Raw genomic sequence first — 21,671 nt, 5'->3', positions numbered from 1 at the left:
TAAACCTTTTGAATGTATCAAAGCTTCATGCTTGGCATGTAAGAAATAAGACCACATTTTTCGACTATAATCATCTATAAAGGTAAGGATATACCTTTTATGACTGTGAGATTCAGGAGTAATTGGACCACATATATCTAAATGAATGAGTTGTAAAGGTTTAGAAGCTCTCCAAGTGCTTTTCTGTGGAAAGGAAAGTCGTTGTTGTTTTCCAGTCATGCATATGGAGCACAACTTGGATTGATTCTTCAATATTGGCAGGCCTTGAACCATCTTCCTGTATGCAAGACTCCGTAGTCCTTTCATGTTCAGGTGACCAAACCTCTGATGCCACAAGCTTGTAATATTTTCAGAAGTTACATTTAAACATGTTGCCTTTGATATATTAGTATCAACAATAGGGATAGATGCCATAAGCACAAACATACGATTTGCATATATCATGGTTCGTATAATTAGACCTTCAATATTATGATAAATGCTACAACATCCATTCTTAATTAGTATAGACAAATTTCGTTCTTGAAGCTGACCAATGCTAAGCAAATTTGTTTTGAGATCAGGAATGTAAAATACCTCTGTGATGGTCACAGTTCGTCCTTCTAACTTCATTCGAACATTGCCTTTTCCCATGACATTCAATTAGAAGTCATTTCCTAGTTTAACACTATGTTTGAATGATTGATCAAGTTCAATGAACCATTTCTTGTCTCCACTCATGTGATTGCTACATCCAGAGTCCAGAAACCACATTTCATCTTGTTTGACTCCTTGCATTTCCACATATGACATAAGTAACATCTCCTTTCCTTTATCCAACTCTGTGTGTTCTGCATAGTTGGCATATGTGGGACATTCATATTGAAAATGTCCCAGTTTGTGACATCGATAACACTCATCTGTAGATTTATCAAAAGCTCTACCTCTGCCTCTTCCTCTACCTTTGTATCCGCCACACCCTCTACCTCTATTACTGAGATGTTCAGTAAGTTGTGGAGCAGAGTATTCTCCTGTGAATTTCAACGCTTGTTCATTTATTTCCTGCCTTTTTATCTTATGTTCATGTATAAGTAATGAACTTTGCAACTCATCTACCGTCATTTCATTGAAATCCTTAGATTCTTCGATTGAGCATACAATATAATTGTATTTGTCAGATAATGTATGCAAAATCTTTTCAACAATATGTCCATCCTCCATGGTCTCTCCTGCTCCTCTCATGTCATTTGCAATGATTATGACTCTAGAAATGTAATCATTCACGCATACAACGTTTTGCATTTCTAGAATTTCAAACTCCCTTCGAAGTCGTTGAAGTTGCGCGCGTTGAACTCGAGCATTCCCTTGATACTTTTGCTTCATTGAATCCCAAAGTGCTTTGGAAGTAGCTTTATTGGTGATGGTTTTCAAAATATTCTTGTCAATGGATTGAAACAGATAGTTCTTTGCTCGTAGATCGTTCAGTTTCTGCTCTTCTAGAGTTCTACATTCTGCTCCTGTGAGTGACTCTAGTATTTTGGGTTCTTCATAGCCTTGCTCAACCATGCTTCAGTATTCCTTGGATCTCAGCAAATTTTCCATTAACATGGACCAATGATCATAGTCTCCATCAAACTTTGGAATGTTGAGGTAGCTATTGCCGTCAGCCATATGTTTCTGCTCACCTCTTTTCTCTCATGTTTTGCTAATATATGTATCAGGCCCGTGAGTGAGCTCAGATACCAGTGTTTAAAATTGAATATTATCAAAGCACAATTCTGACTTTAAAAGCTTACTTTATTCAATGTAGTAAATGGCTTTATATAGCCAATACAGTAACTAATATAAAAGAAAGAGATACCACGTAAACAGAGCATAACTGAACGTGGTTGAACATAATTGAACGTGGCTAATTTTATGGAACAAAAAAACTAAGCATCCTATTTCTAGGAGATAATATTTATTAACAAATAACTAAAAGGACTGAGTCAAAACGTGGCTGACAATGTGCACAATTTTACTAGCCTTAACAAAGTTTGTTTGAAGGACGCTTGTCCTTTGCCTAACATCGACAATCTAGCATATGAAGCCTTTGGCTATGCCATGATAAGTTCTGTCCATCTCTTGAAAGCATCAATATCCATATTTGCATATAAATATGGAGTGTAAATAAAACATTCAATACTTTTACATCTACTATATCTATTGATATTTGCTTTAATTAAACATTAACTTGAATGTTATAGTGTCATTAACAAAGAAAATTGATCAACAAAGCAGACCAAGACAAAAAAAATATTAGATTAAACAGATGAGAAATGTAACTTGAGCAAAATGTGTTAATTTATATAACAATATTCGAAATATTATATATTCTTTTTTGATAATAGAAATTCTTTTGCACATGATATTATAATTAAATTAAACTTTTCTTTTTACAACGAATTAGATTAAACTCTGAAAAACTAAACTTAAAATTCAATACATAGCTTTATCTTATGGTAAAAGATAGAACGATGCATCAAATGCAACAAAGCATTTTGGGCTTCATGCATGATGTTTGTATTCCCGCCATATTTTATTCCTTTCCATTCTTTTCTTCATTAATTACAATCAAACAACACAAGATTAACGCTGTAAGAAGATAGGTTGAAGATTAACAGACCAGAGGTTCAATAGGAAAAGTTAAAAAGGAAAAAAAGGATGAGACTACGAATACATGAAACATCCATTGTTGCATTAAACATTGCGTATAATGTTTTGGTGTTAGACATATAATTTAATCCAATAAACGTGTAAAACAGTAAATTCATATTACGGAATTCACGACTCAAGAGTTTATAAAGTTTAAAACAAATTTAAGAATAAGATTTTTTTATTTATTAATAAAATCATTTATGATAACATGTATGATAATTTTATTTAAAACTTATTTTTAAAGTTTTTTGTGATAGAAAATTATTTATTAAATTGTTATAATTAATTTTATTTAAAATTTATTTTTTAATAAATAGTAAAATTAATCCGTTTAATCTTTCTTGAGACGTTGGTAATCTTAAATAAGTTTTCATTAGCTTTGAACACCTCATTTCAACTGAAATTATTAATTCTAGAATTGTTAATATTATTCTATAAGATATATATATTTGAAAAAATAAATTAAGAATATAAATTAGTTTATATTCATAAAAAAAATTTCTATCCTAAAATTTCCTTTAAAACATTTAATTGTAAAAAAAAAAATCAAATTCATCAAGTTCCAACAAATTATCTTGTTTCAAATATTTTTCAAGGTTAAATGTTTTTTTTTCAAATGTAATGTCTAGTGACTTGAATTGTTTAACACTAAATAACAAACCAAAAATATCTTGGTATATTTTAAGTTCAAATCTATTTATGTTAATTGTTTTATCTAATGTGTATAAGAAGTAATCAAATTATAAATTATTCTCAAAGAGATTTTATAATTTCATTCTCAACATTTTCATCAAATAACTTTTTCTACGATTAATACATTTTTTTACAAAAATTTCCGTTTCAAAAACAATTTTCTTGAGAGAGAGAGACAATTAAAGCTTCAACTCTTTTGGAGTTTCGAATAGTCTAATTCGTATTTTGTATGTGTATATATTTTTATATGAAATAAAAAATTATAATATATAAAACACAAAAGATAAGTGTATAAAAAAGAATGAGTTAGAACAATAAAATCTAGTCTAATTGTCAGGAAAATAAATTCATAGTAGGCTGGTAATATCTTAAAGTTTTAAGTCTCTTTCTCTTCTTTAGTAAATTCTTAAATTTAATTTTCAAGTTTTTCATAAAGGTGCACAATTTACTTTGAGATTAGTCATTAATAAAACAATTAAAAAAATTAAGAGCAATTACGAAGTTGATTAGGATTTGGAATAGAAGCTTAATAATAAATATAAAACTTATTTATACAATGAAAAAACTAATACAATATCATATTTAAGATCACTAAATTAACACTTTTTTAATAGAGAATGCAACTATAATTTAATAAAGAAACATGCAACTAGAGTCGGCTTAAAGCCTAAGCAGATAAATTAAGTGAATAATAATAAAATAAGTTTTAATTTTTGACTTTTAGCCTTTTATTATTGTCAAATAAAATAATTTCAATTAGCTCCTCCTACCACTTAAAATGAAAAATAATGAGACACATGCACAACTCATTATAAATGAAAATAAACTCATAAATATTAACCAATGTGTCAAATTAAACTAAATATTAATAATAAAAAAGAGTCAAGGAGTAGACTCAATATATGAGAAATTACGCAGAAAAAAAAAGAGAAGATAAAAGTCATATAACTGATTAATGAGAGAATAGAAATGATTAATATTTTTTTTTTCCTAAACAAAATTATGATTTTTTAAAAAAGTTGTTAATTTATTAAATATGATTTTTAGTAATTATAAATATTAAGCTTCGCTCGTAATATTTTAACTAAATGTCTAAAAATATTTTTTTGGGTTTTTTAAAGAGGCCTAAACTAAAATGGGTTTTTTTTTAAAGAGGCCTAAAGTAGCTTTCCTTGGTTTAAGGCCCTGCTTGCTACACTCCATATATTTTTCCCTGCACTCCATATTAAAAAAATGTTTACTTTGTTCTTTGTGATTGTAGAATCTGAAGTTGACAATGACTTTTCAATTATTTTTTTTTGAGAAAAAATACTTTGGAATTTTAATTAAATTTTTTTTTCATTTTTGATTTGTATAATTCAAAAAAGTGTTTTCACAATTAATTTTTTTTTGTATATATAGGAACAAAAACCTTTGGCGAATCGCCGATAAGGCAACCCAGTTTGTATGGGCTGGGCCGAATTTTGTATGGACCAGTGAGCCCATCACGATCTCGTCCTCCGTTCCAAGCTGAAAAAAAAAGGAACAAGAGAATTTTGGAGTCGTCTTGAGCAAGGTAATTAAGCTCAGTGAGGAGCGAGTGAGGAAGTAAATCAAGTACCTTTCGGTATCTGGCGACCTAAAAAAAGCTTCTCATTCTCCACTTGTCTCTTCAGTTCCTCCTTCTGAATTCTGAAGATGTTTCTCACAAGGTGAACACCCCACTTTTGCGGCAAAACTGCATTCCAATTTTGCTTCATTCAATGACGAAATGAATTAGGTTTTTTCTGTTTGTTTAACTGTTTATTGCGTGAATGACATAGGACTGAGTATGACCGAGGAGTCAACACCTTTTCTCCCGAAGGCCGTTTGTTTCAGGTTGAATATGCAATTGAAGCAATCAAGGTTTGTCGCTTCACCCCCATATATACATATTCCGTCATTTTTGTCCGTCTGTGACAAAAATAGAGTTTACAGTTGTTTCTATTGTTTGTAAATGGGTTTATATTGGATTGCAGCTTGGATCGACTGCGATTGGGCTGAAGACCAAAGAGGGTGTTGTCCTTGCAGTTGAAAAGCGCATCACTTCTCCTCTGCTGGTTCGTTTACTAACCTTTTATTTATGTTTCTGGCATTTTATGATCTTACTCTGACATTTTTATGCCTAAACGTGCTATTAATTATTAACTACCACCATATATACATCATGGAATAAAGTAAGAAACACATAAATGTGCTTTATATAAATTGTATTTTTGGGGTTTAGCTGTTTGCTTTTGGTTGTACTTCTGAATCTTGATTATTGATGCTAATTTTAGATACAACATGTGAACGTATTCATATATTTTGAAAAATAACGATGTTTACCGTGATATTGTTTTATCTTTGTATTCTTCATTTTTGTTTTGGGGGTGAAAAGGGATCCTTTTCTTTTTTGGGGGGGGGGGGGAGGAGTTGATTACGGCTTGCAAGATATATTTTTAGGTTGTGCACACGATAAACCTCTGGTCTCTACTTATATGGTAGCTGCACTTAGTTTATGTGGATTTTATTTGAGTTAGAGGCACAATTATCTTGTAGTTGTCACTTTTGCTTCGCACGATCATTGATTGCCCTCAAGAAATTGTCTTTCAGGAGCCTAGTAGTGTTGAGAAAATTATGGAAATTGATGACCACATAGGTTGTGCTATGAGTGGATTGATTGCTGATGCTCGAACACTTGTTGAGCATGCGCGGGTTGAAACTCAGGTATTGTTAACCTTGTAGCATATATTAGTTAGTTGATTAGGTAATGATTTATATATTTTGGTTTCTCGTTCACAGAATCATAGGTTCTCCTACGGTGAACCAATGACTGTTGAGTCCACCACTCAAGCTCTTTGTGACCTTGCCTTGCGTTTTGGTGAAGGTGATGAAGAATCCATGGTAAAGAGCTTCTCAGCTTTGATCTTCATGTCTATTTTTTATGCTTCTGTTTAGGAAAAATAATTTATGAGCGTTTCTTAGTAAAGTTGCTTCTTGTTTATGTATACCTTAGATGTATAGCCGTATATAGCATTTGACAGATGTTGATTGGAGATATAAGCAAGTGTTAGATACCTAAACAATTTTTCTATGCGCAGAAATCCTTGTATGCCTCAACTATTGAATGTTTGCCATTTATACTTAAATGTGCAATTCCTGTTGCAGTTTGATTCAGTACCATGTGCCAACAAACACTTATCTTTTGCACAATACTAAATCAGTATGTTCCTGTTGCAGTGGATCATGTATGTATTCTAACATGCCATTTCTTTTTTCTTTGGCAGTCTCGACCATTTGGAGTATCTCTCCTCATTGCTGGCCATGACGAGAATGGACCTAGCTTGTAAGTATTTATTTTGCCTTTATGCAACGGCTTGTTGTATGTAGTGTAATGGAGTTATTCTTTTGGTTCATTTTTCTGTGTTTAGTCAGTGATTACATTAAATGCTTGTTTGTCTTGAATCTGAAATATCAGTGATTGTTTTCAATTTGTCTTTATTCATATTATTTTATTATTTCTTTCTTTGGGGATTAGTGGAATTGCAAAGAAAGGAACTTTGCACAAAATTTATTTTCTTAAGAACAGGATTTTTGCTTAACTCAATATCGCCAAAACCAACATGCAAGATAAAGTTTGTATCCACATATATATTATTATTAAATTATATCTGTTATTGATGATGTTGGATATTCAACATGCCTCCTTACATCGAAGACTAGACATATTGAGTATGAGACTTTGTGGATATTCTGGTAGCGGTCTAATAGTGGGTGACATGAGAGACCCAACAACCTAGGTTAGAATAAAGTTTGATACTATCTTAAAAAGTGGATGTATGTCTAAGTTAACTTCAAAAAACTAACTTGTAAGTTGAGGTTTGTGTCTACATATTAGGAGTGTTCAGAAACAAACTGATAAAAAAAAGCTGACCCAAATTTGATAAATGAAAAAAATGAAAACTGTTGGATTGTTTTAAATTTTTTTAAAAAAAACTATAGGGTTCGGTTTGCAGTTTAGATGTTCAGAAATGGCCCAAACCGAATTAAAATATACCTTTAGAATAGTATTATTATTATTATTATTATTGTAAGTTATACATTTCAATCTAAATTTCAATATAAATACTCAATCTTACAAAGCTTCAAATGAACCAATGAATGTGGAGGAACATGAAGGTTTGAATAAAGAAGGATGCATGTTGAGAGAGATAAAAGTAAAAGAAAAACTGTAGAAGAACCAACATCTAATAATGATGCCGGAGATTCAGGCATCAAAAGACCTTGTAGGCCTACATCTTGGTGTTGGGATCATTTTTCAAGAATTGATGGGACCTTTAGAGCTAAGTGTAATTGGGGTAGTAAGGATTATGCCATTTGTTGCATAAATACCAAAAATAAAATGAAAAAAAGGTGGGAAAGAAAGTAGTATTGTTCTAACCAGTGTTCGTTTTGATGTTGATGCTTGCAGACAAACACTGGCTAGTACGATAATTGTGGATGAGTTGCCTTTTAAGTTCGTTGAGAGAGAGGGATTTCGTTATTTTATGAGTATCTTACAACCTAAATTTCCAATTTCGGGAAGGACTTTCATTGTTACGGATTGCTGGCGTATTTAGCTTAATGAAAACCATAAGTTGAAAGATTTGTTTAGTCATTCAAATCAAGGTGTAAGTTCCACGATTGATAGTCGGACATCGGAGCAAAATACAAGTTATCTTTGTCTTATTGCACGATATATTTTATAGTTTGCTTCAAGAATTTATTTCCCTCCCTTTCCCCACATGAGGACAAGTCCTCCTCTACTTTTCTCATTTAAAGCCTTTCTTTTTACTGTTCGCCTGTTTGTTTGAGCTTAAAAAACTGATATAAGATTGTGATAAATGTAAGTTTCTCTAGAGTTTGTTTTATAAGCTATTTATTACAATTTCTCCAAGTAACATAAAACCTGGCCTTTTTTAGATTCTACATTTTCTGGAAAAGCTTTTGGTTTACTCAAACATGTTAAAATATTTCAAAGGCGATTAAAAAAAAGACCCTTAAAGACGGCACTTTATATTTCGTCTTCCTTTCTCAAAGGAAGTAGAAACCCTGTCATTCTTTGAACTTATTTCATAGTCATGTTGTACTGTATTGGCTTATCACCCATTTTATGGTTTAAAGAGAATATTATTTTAGATTCAACGCGTACCTTTACCTTCTCTTACCATTGATTTGTAGCATGATTTTGTTGTGTTTCAGCCTTTTACCCTGCTAGTTCAACTCTCAATATGGTATTTTAGCTTGTGAATGGAAAGCCGTTCATTGTTACAACTAGCAAGTTTTTCTGTTAGAAACATTCGTGTGGTTGCGTATGGGTCACTTTCCTGGAACGGTTTACTGTTCCATTGTAAAGTGTAAACAATTTCGTGTTCTTGAATATCATAGACACACTAAGGCAGATCATGATATTCTGTTTTTTGTTGTCATAGGCAATATGTAGTTTTATATTGCTGCTGGGTTTTTTCCAGTACTCTTTCAATCTGGACTTATGTTTATTGAATTGATATGTTCCAATTATTAGATATTACACCGATCCATCTGGCACCTTTTGGCAATGCAATGGAAAAGCTATTGGTTCTGGGTCAGAAGGCGCAGACAGTTCTCTACAGGAACAATTCAACAAGGTACCGACAATTTAATCTTCATTGTTTCTGAACCTTATGTTTATAATAGTAAACTTATAGTTCACTAGGGTAAATGAACAAAGAGTGAAAAAAAACAGAAATGAGGAGACCTCATTCTCATCACTCTTTGACAGGACAGGTGGAGTAGAATGAGAACATGGTAAACAATAATTACCTTCCATTTTAAATAATGTATAAAAAGTAATACTATTCCATAAATATCTGTCATTTATCTGGAAACAAAAACTTTCAACTTTACCTTCTTCCAAATTTACCTAATTTGTAGTTTACTTACTGAGAAAATAAAACAAACTCAAGCTAGTAATATGCAGAATTTTTTTTTTTTTTATTTAATCCTATTTTTATTCCTTTCTTACCATGTAATTGAGTATACTTAAGTTAACTAACTATTCAGTTTACATTGTTTCCTTTCTTTTTCCTTTCCTGTTTACATTGCTACGAAGCATAATGTCTTGTTCACCATATGTGTATTATCTTGGAAAATGTTCAACTAGCCAATTTCTGATATTTTGACTGTCAAATTAGTGCAATGCCGTCATCAAGTCGTTCCTCAATTTTTTTTTGTCTATGAACTCCCAATGTTGCTCTGAAAGATTATCTCTCAATTGTTTTTGTCTTTTAGCTCAGAATGTTCTAAATAGGTGATTATTATTCCAAAATTACGCTGAACATACGATAGATGGGTTTAAAACAATGTAATTTGGTGTTAATCTTTTATTTTGTGCAGGACCTAACCCTTCAAGAAGCCGAAACCATTGCTTTATCCATTTTGAAGCAAGTTATGGAAGAAAAGGTACGTTGCCTGTTACATTTTTATGGGAATTGATTGGACGCCCCACCCCTGAATGGGATGGAAAAAAAATTTATAATTCTTTCTTTTGTATTTTCATATTAGGTCACTCCCAACAACGTTGACATTGCCAGGGTAGCTCCAACATATCATCTTTATACCCCCTCTGAGGTGGAAGCTGTGATAAGTCGTCTATGATTTTCTTTTCGTGATTTTTCCTTATTTTTAAGTATTATGCGGGTACTTTTTCGTGGGTGATGCTACATGTGATGCTACACTTGTGGCCATGTACGCTGTACGAGATTCTGGTGTCTTATTTGCTGCATTCAGGATGAAATTGAGAACTAGAGGAAGGATTACAAGGCGAGGAAAAACGAATTGAAAAATATGCTATTAAAAGAATTTAAGATTTATTTTTAACGATTTTTTAGTCGTCGTTGTCGAACAAAAATTACTGAGCTTGATCAATTATATCATCATAAATACAGTTTGATGTTAGATAGTTCAAAAAATTATCCTATCGGGTTTTATTATAAAACATTATAAACTATTTATATTTACATATATAAATATTTCTCTTAAAATTGAAATCTAATTATGATAAAAATTTAGAGATTTACATTATTATGCTCGAGATAAATAGAGGTAAACTGGATCGGTTCTTGTTTGATGTTCATTTTTTTTTCCTTTACCGTTTTGGAAACTTCGATAGGTATCATTCTGAAGGATTAACCATATTCCTTAATTAACTGTCATAAGCAGTGTTAGTTCAACTATATGATAATTATTTTTTACGTGAATGTATAATTTGTTTAGTGCTTGGTCCAACCTCTTTCCAAAAGATGGTAGCTAAATATCTACTTTTTTTAGGTAGACGTGATTTAACACGTTTGAAATGTGTCTAAAGGAGATGGGTATGCAAAGGGACGATGCTGCTGTGGCCTCGTTTGTTAAACATACACGAAATCATGTCGCGTAAAAGAATCTATGCATCGCTGCATCATGAAGAAGAAAAAGAATTTGGTTGTAAGCGTTCGTCATCCCGATTAAGCATGTTTCAAAACTGATTTGCGCAGAATATAGAGGCTCACGAATTATATCATCCAAAAGTATATGTGCACCTTAAATAGATGCATGTTTTCAAACCGTTAGCAGTCTGGTTTTGGACACTAGTTTTTGTGACAGTAATGTTAACAGTCCAAAAAACATAGTTGTTGTACTTTATTGAGGGTGGCTCAGAAAACTGGATTTTCACAACCAAGCTCTGCAGTTGATCTGAAACAATAGCCATCGAAGAGGCTTGTATAGTTTGGTCAAGGGTGGACAACCTAGCATCTCATAGTTTTTTCAGAAGCATGTGCAGTGGTACAAGACAAGCACAACACCTTCCCTATAATTAAAATGACATACCAACGTGATCCTTTTCTTTCGGGGAACGTCCATTTTTAACGTATATAAATGGATTATTTGTTTAATTTTGAACCCATACATTCAAATTCAAAATTTTATCCAATTCATCCATTCCACACCCCTATTTTGAACTAGAGAGTGTAGCTGTAAACCCTCTCAAGTTGCCAACAAAAAGTGAACAAGGAGCAGATACTGCTAATTTTATTCATGTGAGGAGGCATCATGTTTCCATTATACAGACATGCTAGACTTATTTTGCTTGACAGTAAAACAAGTGGAAGATAAAGGGAACACTAGGATCCTCACTTATATTGTTCTTCAGCAGGAGTTCATTTGTCTTTAATAGAATAGAATTGGGGGCACAAACTGAATCAAAGATCAATTTTTCCTGCCAAGTACCAAGAGTGTATTGCTAGACTCCCAAAAGACATTATATTGGCAAGAGAGGATAATCCATGAATCATACCAAATTTCTTATTCATGGCTTTAAGTTTTGGGTTTGACTTAGCAACTTCCACATTTTTCGACCACCCAACTTCCTCCCCTATACTGTTTTCTCTCTCCACTTTATGCCTTTGCTTCATCATCTGCATCAGAAAAACAAAACGCTCTGATTCATAAACTAACAAATAGTATAGTATAATGAATGTTGGCAGCTTAACAGCATAAAATGTTGACATGACTTAGATATTAGTTAGAACATACTGCCATTAATGCGACAGGTGAAAAAGAATTAACCTTTAAAAAAATCAAGGAGGAAAACTGGAATATAACAGTTACTGTGCGAGCAGTAGAAGAAATAAGAGATTACAAACCTCTACAAATTATAAAATTTAATCATGATTGTATAAAAAAAATGTGATTTTTAATCACGGAACACTGCTCAATAAATAAAAGCAATATTAAAGCAAAATATGAATATCCAAAATCCTTGTGGAAAGACAGAAAAAACTTGTAATCAGCACTGATATTGATGATAATAATAAATGAAGTCAGAATCAACATAATGACAATAAATTAAGCTCAGTTATAGATCTTTTAAATAAAAAATGGGAATGGTAAGAAACCGGCAGCCAACTTATCAAATTTAAGATGAACATAAGTCATACATTTGACTGATTTAGTTGGCCTTCATTTAAGCCAACTGAAATTTCAGCACACCTTTTTTTTTAATCAACAAATTTTAGTTGTTAATACAATAGCTTTTGTCAGTGAAAATTCAAACTCACAATCCATCCCTTCCTCCTTCTACTCTTACCACCACGTCAACCTCATATCCCCTGAAACATTAGTACAATTAACATTCCGACAAATGCCTAGTTTCCTTTTGCAAATTTATAGACACATTTAAAACTTATAAGATCTTAAAATGGAATCAAGCTTCTTTAACCACTGACACTCAAGGCTTTACATATTTAGCGAGAGCTAAATTATTGAAGGTGCATGAAATTTAAAAACACACATCTTGACTTTGGCAAACTGATTTTGCTATGCATGCATATAAAAAATAATACACACATACCAAGAGTTCGGTCTTTACTGTAAAAACATAGTCAGAGTGATAGTTTATACCAATCAATCTGCCATTTTAAGTTTCCACTTCCAATCAAATTATTCTGGTCATTGTAACAAATAGGGAGCAGCATTTAAAGACCTGGTTTGTTTTACTTGTGAGAACGATGAATCCATCCTAATAAAGTTTTTCTTTACCTCGATGGTCATAGGTGTGAAGACAAACAAGTTGGTAAGGTTGAACGCAAAGGAAGAGAGCAAAAACCCAAGCTGGTATCTCTCAGTAGTGGAGGAAGTTTTCCACGGGTGAAGGTAACCAAAGGAGGCAACCGATACGGCGCAACAAGCCCCCACCATCGAGAAATACGCCGGAAACATCTTGCTCTGCAGGTTCCCAAACTGATGCCTCGGCAGATTCCTGAATCACAAAATTCAACAAAATCATAACCAATTTTCACAGCCACACAAAGAATTCATAAATTGCCAGAGATCCCAAGTCATCTAGTCACGCTCAAAGTGAAGTATATAAGGAAAGCCCCAAGCCTCCTAAGGTGAAATTGGACCCAAACTCAAATTTCTAAGAATGATTGAGAAAAAGAAAACGGGTGATAAAAATGCGTACTTAAACATGATGATGCCACCGATGAAGGTGACCCATAGAGCGGCGCCGAATGCGGTGGAGAAACTGAGGAGGTGAGCGAGTTTGAGGTAGGTGGAAAGATTGGGTGATTTCGAACCCAAAGTCTCCGGTGAGAATATGACTCCGACGGCTAAGAAAGCCACGGCGGTGATGAACCGACTAAGCCAACCCATGCAGCAGAAGAAGATGAAAGTGTCTGAGTAATTAAGTGAATTGGTAATTGTGATTCTGCTTCTGCCAAGGGACCAGAACACTGAACGAGGTGGTCAATAAGTTGAAGCAATAAAAGATGCTATTAAATCTTTCTCTACCTACCAAACCGAACCCGACCTACTGGTCCTTGTTGAAATTAAAATCCGGTTTACTTAACTTCAGCCCATTTCTTCATGCACCCCTAACTTTTAAAATTCTATCCTCATGAAAAATTATTAAAATTAAGAAAATTATTAAAATTAAGAAAAATTATTAAAATAATGAAAAAATTATAAAATAAAAAAAATTAATTGTCTTCTTCTCCTTACTTCAAGCACTTCCTTCATCCCTCACTTCTTTAGTGCATTTTATTTTCTTCACTTCATCTCTTATTGTCTTCATTTTGATCTAACACTTTGTTCATCCCAACAATTAAGAAGAGGTACAAGTTTGTTTTATGACTTTCATGATTGGTTGATAGGAGAGTGGGGCAGTGGATTCTTGTGTTTGGGTTTTTTCCATCATATTTCAGATTAGATGATCTGGTATGTATGAAGTCTTTATCGAGAAGTATGAAGTTGAAATAATACTAAATTGGGCAATTCGGAATAGAGTACCATATATTACCATATATTGGGAGACCATTTGAATTGGGTAATTTGGTATGTATAAATAAGTTTGGATTGAATAATTCANACCCTCTCTTCTTATATTTTCATGTTATTAGAACATTCCATGGAGTGCTAAACTTCTAGGGTTGATTCTGCTATAATTTCTTAATTTGATTGTGAGGTTACATGAATAAATTTGTTTGTTCTTTGATTCTTGTTGTGATTTATTTTTATCTATGTCTTTTGTTTCTTAATCAAGTAAAAGTAATGATTTTTACATTATAGAAATTTAGCATGATGTCAAATCTACATAACATATCAATCATATGAGTCTGAGGGTTTTTAATTTTAATTGAGAATCTACTTTGATTAAAGTTAGAATATTTCATATGATTCAATGAGTTTTTGCCAATAATTGAGAATGTACTTTGATTAGTGGTAAAAACTTTAACAAAAATTAATCAAGAATGTACTTTGGTTAATTAGCTTTTTACTTGATATAAGAGGTAAAAGAATAAACATGATTAGGCATAGTAATATTTAATTGAGAATGTACTTTGGTTAAATTTACTATGATTAACCTACAAAGTTCTTGCTTTTAATTAAGAATGTACTTTGGTTAAGAGTGAGAATGCCAACAAATTAATTGAGAATTTACATTAATTAATTTGAAAATCTAGGATAGTAATTAATTGAACAATAATATTTAGAAGCCAATGATGAATCCTATTTTGAAAAAACACTGAAATCAACCTATTTTCTTTATCATTGTTTTTTTATCTTTTAAATCTTTTTATAAATTTATTTCTTTCTATCTTTTGTTATTTGATTCTTTAATATTTTATTTTCTATTATTACTTCTATTATTTTATTTGACTAACCCCTTTTGAATAATTTTTATAAGAACTAATTTGTTAGAAATCAATTTTGTGTTCATTGGGAGATGACTTAGGGTTGAATTTACCCTTTCTATTTTGTTGGCTACTATCTTAGCAATACTAAAGTTGTTATAGTTTAGTAGTATTAATTTGATCACGTCAACAACAGCGTATCTAATGAATTACCTTCTTGTTTTGGTTCTAAAATTTGTTTAATGGATTGTCTTAATGATGTTTGCTGCCAATTTGGAATTGGTTTAATGGATTGTCTTATAATGATGCTTCTTGCCAATTTGAATTTGGTTCTGTTTAGATATGTTATTACAATGATGTTTGCTGCCAAATTGGAGTTGGTTTAATGGATTGCCATAGCTAACATCTGTTTTAGTAGTAGCTCTAATAGGTTTGCTTTTCATAGCTTTCTGCATTTTGGTGCACATTATATGAATTATACATTAGTCATTGTAATTGCAATCTAAACTCGTTTCTCACGATTTTTTCTATTGTCGAGGGTTCGTGCTTGCTACATCTTCGTCGGGGGAGAGTTTGTGGTTGTGCAGAAGCCCTAAACTGTTAACGGCCTCACAGACCATCGAGGTAAGTTCAAAGTCCTTCTTTGTTTATATTTGAGTCCTTCTATTTAAGTGCTCAAGGTTTAGGTTTCTATTTAACTGACGCACCTAAACTTTTAAATATTGAGGTAGTAGATAGAAATTGAGCAATATATATTCATATATATTGGGCTAGTAGATAGAAATGGAGCTTCATATTTTAGTGGAGCAACCCAATGAACGCAAGCGAGCGACCCGACGAGCTGCATATTTTAGTTCAGCTTCATAACCATCACAACCATCATTATCTTTTTGGTTGTCATCTTTCATTTTACCTAGGCCCAAAATTAACATTGAACATTATCAAATCCACCTGTTTGAATTTCATACTTGTTACTTTCCCAGGAAAACCATTCATTAAATTTAGTATGATCTGTTGTGTTTGCATTCCAACCACTTAACTTAGAAGAATCTTCTTGAGTGACAGTTTTCCCCTAAAAAATCACCTGGGCGTTTTCAGATCTTCTTTCATTTGTTATAGCTTTGTTACTTACCCAACCATTGCATGTTCAATCATTCAGTACTTCAAGATTTCCTTCGAAGACAACCTCAAAACTAGAGTTATATGGTGGGAACATTTCCAAATCCAAATTTTCTTCTTCCAACAAATCATCAATATAACCAAACAAGCATCAATTTCTTCTTCCCCATCAGTCCGACATTTAACCATTTAAAGAAAACTATAAACGTTAATCCCTTTAATTTTACTTGATCTTATTTGCAATTATACATAAACTACAAAAGCTCATCTAACTTTATGTGATAAACTTTTACAACCTAACAGTGAAAACTTGAGTGATGATTGTAACTAACTAATTAACTGATAAAAGGATCAGTCCAAAATAAGTGAGTGTAGTGGAGAGTTCAATGCTCTAATTAAGGGTGCTCAAATTGATACTAAACAAAACTACTGTGAATATGATGTATAAGTTGAAGATAATATTAACAAACACCACTTTGTCTTGGTTGGTGAACATATTTAGTACAAGTAAGACATAGGTTTAGATGCTTATATTGAATTAATATATCAAAAATTAGATTTGAATTTTATACAAAAGATGGATCTCCATATATGCCTGATTGTCTGGATATGGATTGTTTATTGTTTTGTACATGTTTGATGATTATGTGAATGTGGGATACATAAAATACAAATTGCATTGGTCTCTGCTTGACACTTACTTACGGATATATCCTTCGATAATTATCAACGGTTACATCTTTTGATAATTACCGATGGATATAGGTTGTCGATAGTTACCGACGACTTATATCCGTCGATAATGGTTACTGAAAACGAAATTACCGACAAATTTTTAATCGTCAGTAAACCGTCAAAAATTGTCCATTACCGATAGACATTGGTTGTTTTCGACGAATTTTGTTCGTCGGTATTTTACATTTTTTTTTGTAGTGATATATTGATTAAACAAGTTTAACATACATATTAAGCGAGTTTGTTGATTTATTGATTAAACGAAAAATAAAATGCACATCAAAGAGTCTTTGCATACACTAATTAGAAAAATATAACAAAAAAATTGGACGAAAACTATTCATAAATAATTAAACGAGTATAATAAAAAATATTAGACAAGTCATTTCATATGTTGATTAAACGAGTATTAAAAAATTATTACACAAGTCTAGAAATACATTGATTAAATGAGCAAAACAAAAAACAATAGACGAATTTGTCGATACAATATACATTAGATGAGTTTGTTCATACACGTATTAGATGAATTTATTAATAGATATTAGACTAATCTATTCATTTTATGATTAGAAAAATCTTACAATATATATTACACAAGTTTGTTTTATATATTTATTAGATAAATATGTTCATATATGAATTAGACGAGTCTAACAATATAAATAAATTTGTTAATTCAAACAATATAAATAAATTTGTCAATTCATTAATTAGACAAGTATAACAATATAAATTAAATATATATTTTTTTATGATTATTTATATTTTTAGTAAATGATCAGATAAAATCTGGAAAGATCGGATATTTGTATATGAATAAAAAAAAAGAGATGCTAAAATGAAAATTGACTTGTAGATCATCATTGTTTAAAATATGCGTTTTCAACATGAAGAATGTTAATGTGACGGGTATGGTGTGGCGTTTAGTAGCAACCGATATTACCCGTGACGCACAGTACCATCCTCTATAACACAATCCATTCTAAGCAAAGTTTTCCATGATTTACCGACACGTCACCGGATATGTACGCGTGCACTGCATCAACACATGTGACGTGGCACTTTGATCTAAAAGGTTGGAGCCTGTCAGAGATTCACGCGCTTTTTCTACGAACTTGCCAAACAAACCCTCCTAGATCGCAATTCCCAAACCGAAACGCGAAACCCCTTCCTTCTGAAACGACGCCGTCGCCTCCAGAGAATACTATTTTGTCTATCAAGACCAAGATACGTTGTCGTTTCACCCCTCATCACGCAACCGAGTTAATTGTGAGAAGTTGGGTCACCTGTTTTTATTTTTTATTTTTTATATTATTTGCGCCTTTTTCTCTTCTGCCCTCTTTAAATGCTCCCTCGTATTTCTTTGCGTCTCTCTTCTCGCGTTTTGAAGAACAATAAACAACAGTGAAGCATTAAGCAAACTGCATAACGTTTGAAGTTGAAGAAAACAAATAAATACAGAGAAGAAACCGTCGTTGTTGTGAACATTGTGTGTTTGTGTTTTCAGAAGCAAATGGAGGCTGTGTGTTTAAAATCTGGGATGCTTCCCACGATCTCTATTGGTGGGTCGCTGGACGCACGTGCCAATCATTCTCAGGTGAGCACGGTGGGGCGTTCCGCTGGGGATAAACCGCCGCAAAGGTCGTTGTTTTCGAGGTTTTCCTTTCGGTATCCTTTGGAATCTCTCTGGCATCGGGGAAACAACAGCAAGCACAAAGGGCTTGCCATCGACGACGCCGTTTTGGCTGATAACGCCGAAGCGAAGGCCATTAGAGATGATGGCCAGGGTGACGAAACGGAACGCGGAAACTGGGTTTTGAAGATTTTGCGCGTGAAGTCCGTGTGGGAGGGGAAACAGCGCCATGAAGAGGAGCTCGCGGTTAATGATCAGACTCAAAGCAATTACGATGGGGAGGAAGTGTGTGAATGTGATGCTTGCGGAGTTGGGGAAGATGACAGTTACGGTGACGCAGAAGAGGCTGAATTCGATAGAGGCTCCTTTTCCAGAATGCTCCGGAGGGTTTCGTTAGCAGAAGCTAGGTTGTATGCTCAGATGTCACACTTGGGGAACTTGGCTTACGATATACCGAAAATCAAGGTACGAGGCTTTAGATCATTGTTTTGTGCTCTGTTTTTAATTTTGATAAATCGTAGGTTTAAGTCCGTTTCGTACTTCTTTTAGTTTTTGTTTCTGCTTTTTGATTGTTTTGAGCGATTCATAGATTTTTATACCTCAGATCTATCTGATCTGGATCTAGCACACTTTGCTTGCTTGAAGATTCTTTTGTGTTATAATTTCTCTAACTTTTCAAAACCTCGTGCAAGGTTTAATTTTAAGAACCTCATGAAGCTTTCATCTGCAATGGAAGTGCCTAGTTACGATACACGTTTCATTTAGCTATGATTACTCATTATTTGTGTCGTCTGATTGATCATTGTTGTTGGGCGTATGGTTCTGCCAGGAGAGATGTAGATGGGGCTGTGTTATTTTACCATTTACCTAATTGTATAACTCTAACAAAGAACATGTATCCGTGAAGCTCTGTTATTATTTTTTCAATTAAAATTAGCATGTTCTGGAATTGATTGATAACTCTAGGACTTTGATTTTCCTCAAAATGAATACAAAACACTAATTTATATTTTGGCTTTGAAAATTTAGCCCGGGAAACTCTTAAAACATTATGGTTTGCGCCTTGTAACTTCATCAATAGAGAAGAAGGAATTGGCAGCAATAGCTGAAAACGATACCCAGAAAGTTGAAACTGACGAGAAGGAAGAAGAAGTAAAAAAAGAGGATCCGAAGCACAGTGGGTACAACATAAGTGCAACTGCTGCTTATAACATTGCCGCCTCTGCTGCCACATATCTGCATTATCAGACTAGGAGCATATTTCCATTCAAATCCTCAAATGCAGTGACTGGTGAAGCATCACTCGGTGGAAGCAATGAGAGCTTAGACAATGACTTAATAAACTCAGAGGTGTCATCTTTGATGGCCACAACTGATTCAGTGACAGCAGTGGTTGCGGCAAAGGAGGAAGTAAAGCAGGCTGTCGCTGATGATTTAAACTCTGCACATTCATCACCGTGTGAATGGTTTGTCTGTGATGATGACCAGAGTGGTGCAAGATTTTTTGTTATTCAGGTAGGAAATTTTGTTGAAAGGTTTCTGTTATTTGCGAGAATTTATGAGCTCAAATATGATAAATTAATTATTATTGTGGTTCCCATTATTTATCTGCGTGATATAGCATATTATAATTTAGAGTATCTGTAGTTCCCCGTCAATCTTTCTCACTGTTTTATTTTCAATAAAAATGTAGGGTTCAGAGACAATGGCTTCTTGGCAAGCAAACCTGCTTTTTGAACCGATTAAATTTGAGGTAATTGTCAATATTGTAGACTTCGTTCTGCTTGTTAAAGGAAATTTCCATTTTTTAAGGGTTATAAATAAATACTTTTGAATCTTTGTTAACGCCTGCTGCCAACTATCTATCCTGAAATTGACATAATATTGTGCTTTTCTTCCCAGGGGTTAGACGTCCTTGTGCACAGAGGTATATACGAGGCTGCTAAAGGGATGTATGACCAGATGTTGCCAGAAGTACATGCTCACCTAAAATCTCGAGGTTCTCGTGCAACTTTCCGTTTCACTGGACATTCTCTTGGTGGAAGCCTGGCATTACTAGTAAATCTTATGCTGTTGATTAGGCAGGAAGTGCCTATCTCCTCTCTACTTCCCGTGGTAACATTTGGTTCCCCATCCATCATGTGTGGGGGGGATAGTCTGCTAGAAAAATTAGGTTTGCCTAGGAGTCATGTTCAAGCAATTACAATGCACAGAGACATTGTTCCTCGAGCATTTTCTTGCAATTACCCTAACCACGTTGCAGAACTGTTGAAAGCTGTCAATGGGAACTTCCGTAGTCATCCTTGTCTCAATAAACAGGTAAAAATCTGGTTATCTAAGTATTTTAATGTAGATAAAGAAATTTCTTTTATTTGAAATCTTACGGACTTCTGTGTGAATGTTTACTGCAGAAGGTACTATATACACCAATGGGTAATCTGCTGATTCTGCAGCCAGATGAGAAATTTTCACCAAGCCATCATCTCCTGCCTTCAGGCAGTGGTTTATATCTTCTGTGTTGTCCTTTGTCAGAATCCAAGGACACAGACAAGCAGCTCCGAGCTGCTCAGACGGTGTTCTTGAACTCACCTCACCCACTTGAGATATTAAGTGACCGTTCTGCTTATGGGTCTGGAGGAAGTATACAAAGAGATCATGACATGAATTCCTACTTAAAGTCTGTGAGAACTGTGATTCGCCAGGAACTTAACCAGATCCGTAAAGTCAAGAGGGAGCTACGGCGGAAGGTGTGGTGGCCTCTTGTGTTACCACGTGGAATGGATACCAGTAATGTTGCTGGGAGGTCCATGATATCAATCAATGTAGGTCAACGTCAGTCACCCTTCTCTGGCATGATACAAACAGGTAGACAGTCCCTGAAAAGGTTCAGGAGGCTTGTTACATCCCAGCATATACATTTGTTTGTGCTGCTCTTGTTCCCTGCTCGCTTGTTACTCTTGGGAACATACAGCCTAATTAGCCTTAAATGAATTATAATATGATTCATTATTAATTATGGGGGACAATTGTATAGGGCGGGGGAACTTTCTTAGTGGGACATTACACTTAGATGATTCTTTATTCATTGATTTCAAAATTGAAATATTACGTTCTTATGA

At 33.5% G+C, this 21,671-nt stretch overlaps 4 protein-coding genes across 4 annotated transcripts; 2 read left to right on the top strand and 2 right to left on the bottom strand.

Moving 5' to 3' along the window:
• Window positions 1–642: 642 nt before the first annotated feature.
• Window positions 643–1,545, bottom strand: LOC148194286 (uncharacterized). The gene has a single exon (XM_088097170.1). The coding sequence runs from the start codon at window positions 1,543–1,545 to the stop codon at window positions 643–645; it is 903 nt and encodes a 300-aa protein (XP_087953296.1).
• A 3,378-nt stretch (window positions 1,546–4,923) lies between these two features.
• Window positions 4,924–10,269, top strand: LOC148194285 (proteasome subunit alpha type-5-like). Its single transcript, XM_088096427.1, has 9 exons — window positions 4,924–5,060; window positions 5,172–5,253; window positions 5,367–5,447; window positions 5,983–6,096; window positions 6,172–6,273; window positions 6,657–6,715; window positions 8,933–9,035; window positions 9,784–9,849; window positions 9,952–10,269. Exons 1-9 carry the CDS (start codon window positions 5,047–5,049, stop codon window positions 10,042–10,044), a joined length of 714 nt encoding a protein of 237 aa, XP_087952553.1. The 5' UTR covers window positions 4,924–5,046; the 3' UTR covers window positions 10,045–10,269.
• Window positions 10,270–11,431: 1,162 nt separating this feature from the next.
• On the bottom strand, window positions 11,432–13,679 carry LOC124842412 (uncharacterized). The gene is made up of 3 exons (XM_047318888.2): window positions 13,391–13,679; window positions 12,967–13,186; window positions 11,432–11,843 (listed from the first exon to the last, which is right to left on the bottom strand). Exons 1-3 carry the CDS (start codon window positions 13,579–13,581, stop codon window positions 11,628–11,630), a joined length of 627 nt encoding a protein of 208 aa, XP_047174844.1. The 5' UTR covers window positions 13,582–13,679; the 3' UTR covers window positions 11,432–11,627.
• Window positions 13,680–18,115: 4,436 nt separating this feature from the next.
• On the top strand, window positions 18,116–21,671 carry LOC148194284 (phospholipase A1 PLIP2, chloroplastic-like). Its single transcript, XM_088097783.1, has 5 exons — window positions 18,116–19,017; window positions 19,582–20,067; window positions 20,246–20,305; window positions 20,455–20,871; window positions 20,964–21,671. The coding sequence occupies exons 1-5, from the start codon at window positions 18,433–18,435 to the stop codon at window positions 21,540–21,542; spliced, it is 2,127 nt and encodes a 708-aa protein (XP_087953909.1). The 5' UTR covers window positions 18,116–18,432; the 3' UTR covers window positions 21,543–21,671.

This window comes from Vigna umbellata, chromosome 8 (assembly GCF_029865625.1).
Source record: "Vigna umbellata cultivar VRB3 chromosome 8, Vumbellata_1.0, whole genome shotgun sequence".
Taxonomy (NCBI): Eukaryota; Viridiplantae; Streptophyta; class Magnoliopsida; order Fabales; family Fabaceae; genus Vigna; species Vigna umbellata.
This window is presented reverse-complemented; position numbering and strand designations above follow the sequence as displayed.

What these genes read in the sequence shown, in the direction of transcription:
- LOC148194284 (XM_088097783.1), top strand. Translation starts at nt 18,433, where the DNA reads ATGGAGGCTGTGTGTTTAAAATCTGGGATGCTTCCCACGATCTCTATT. An exon ending in CAAGATTTTTTGTTATTCAG is followed by an intron (nt 20,068 to 20,245) that starts GTAGGAAATTTT and finishes ATAAAAATGTAG; the next exon opens with GGTTCAGAGACAATGGCTTC. An exon ending in ATCCTTGTCTCAATAAACAG is followed by an intron (nt 20,872 to 20,963) that starts GTAAAAATCTGG and finishes TGTTTACTGCAG; the next exon opens with AAGGTACTATATACACCAAT.
- LOC124842412 (XM_047318888.2), bottom strand. Translation starts at nt 13,581, where the DNA reads ATGGGTTGGCTTAGTCGGTTCATCACCGCCGTGGCTTTCTTAGCCGTC. An exon ending in GGTGGCATCATCATGTTTAA is followed by an intron (nt 13,187 to 13,390) that starts GTACGCATTTTT and finishes TTTGTGATTCAG; the next exon opens with GAATCTGCCGAGGCATCAGT. An exon ending in TCACACCTATGACCATCGAG is followed by an intron (nt 11,844 to 12,966) that starts GTAAAGAAAAAC and finishes TTTCTGATGCAG; the next exon opens with ATGATGAAGCAAAGGCATAA.
- LOC148194285 (XM_088096427.1), top strand. An exon ending in ATGCAATTGAAGCAATCAAG is followed by an intron (nt 5,254 to 5,366) that starts GTTTGTCGCTTC and finishes ATTGGATTGCAG; the next exon opens with CTTGGATCGACTGCGATTGG. An exon ending in ATGCGCGGGTTGAAACTCAG is followed by an intron (nt 6,097 to 6,171) that starts GTATTGTTAACC and finishes TCTCGTTCACAG; the next exon opens with AATCATAGGTTCTCCTACGG.
- LOC148194286 (XM_088097170.1), bottom strand. Translation starts at nt 1,545, where the DNA reads ATGGTTGAGCAAGGCTATGAAGAACCCAAAATACTAGAGTCACTCACA.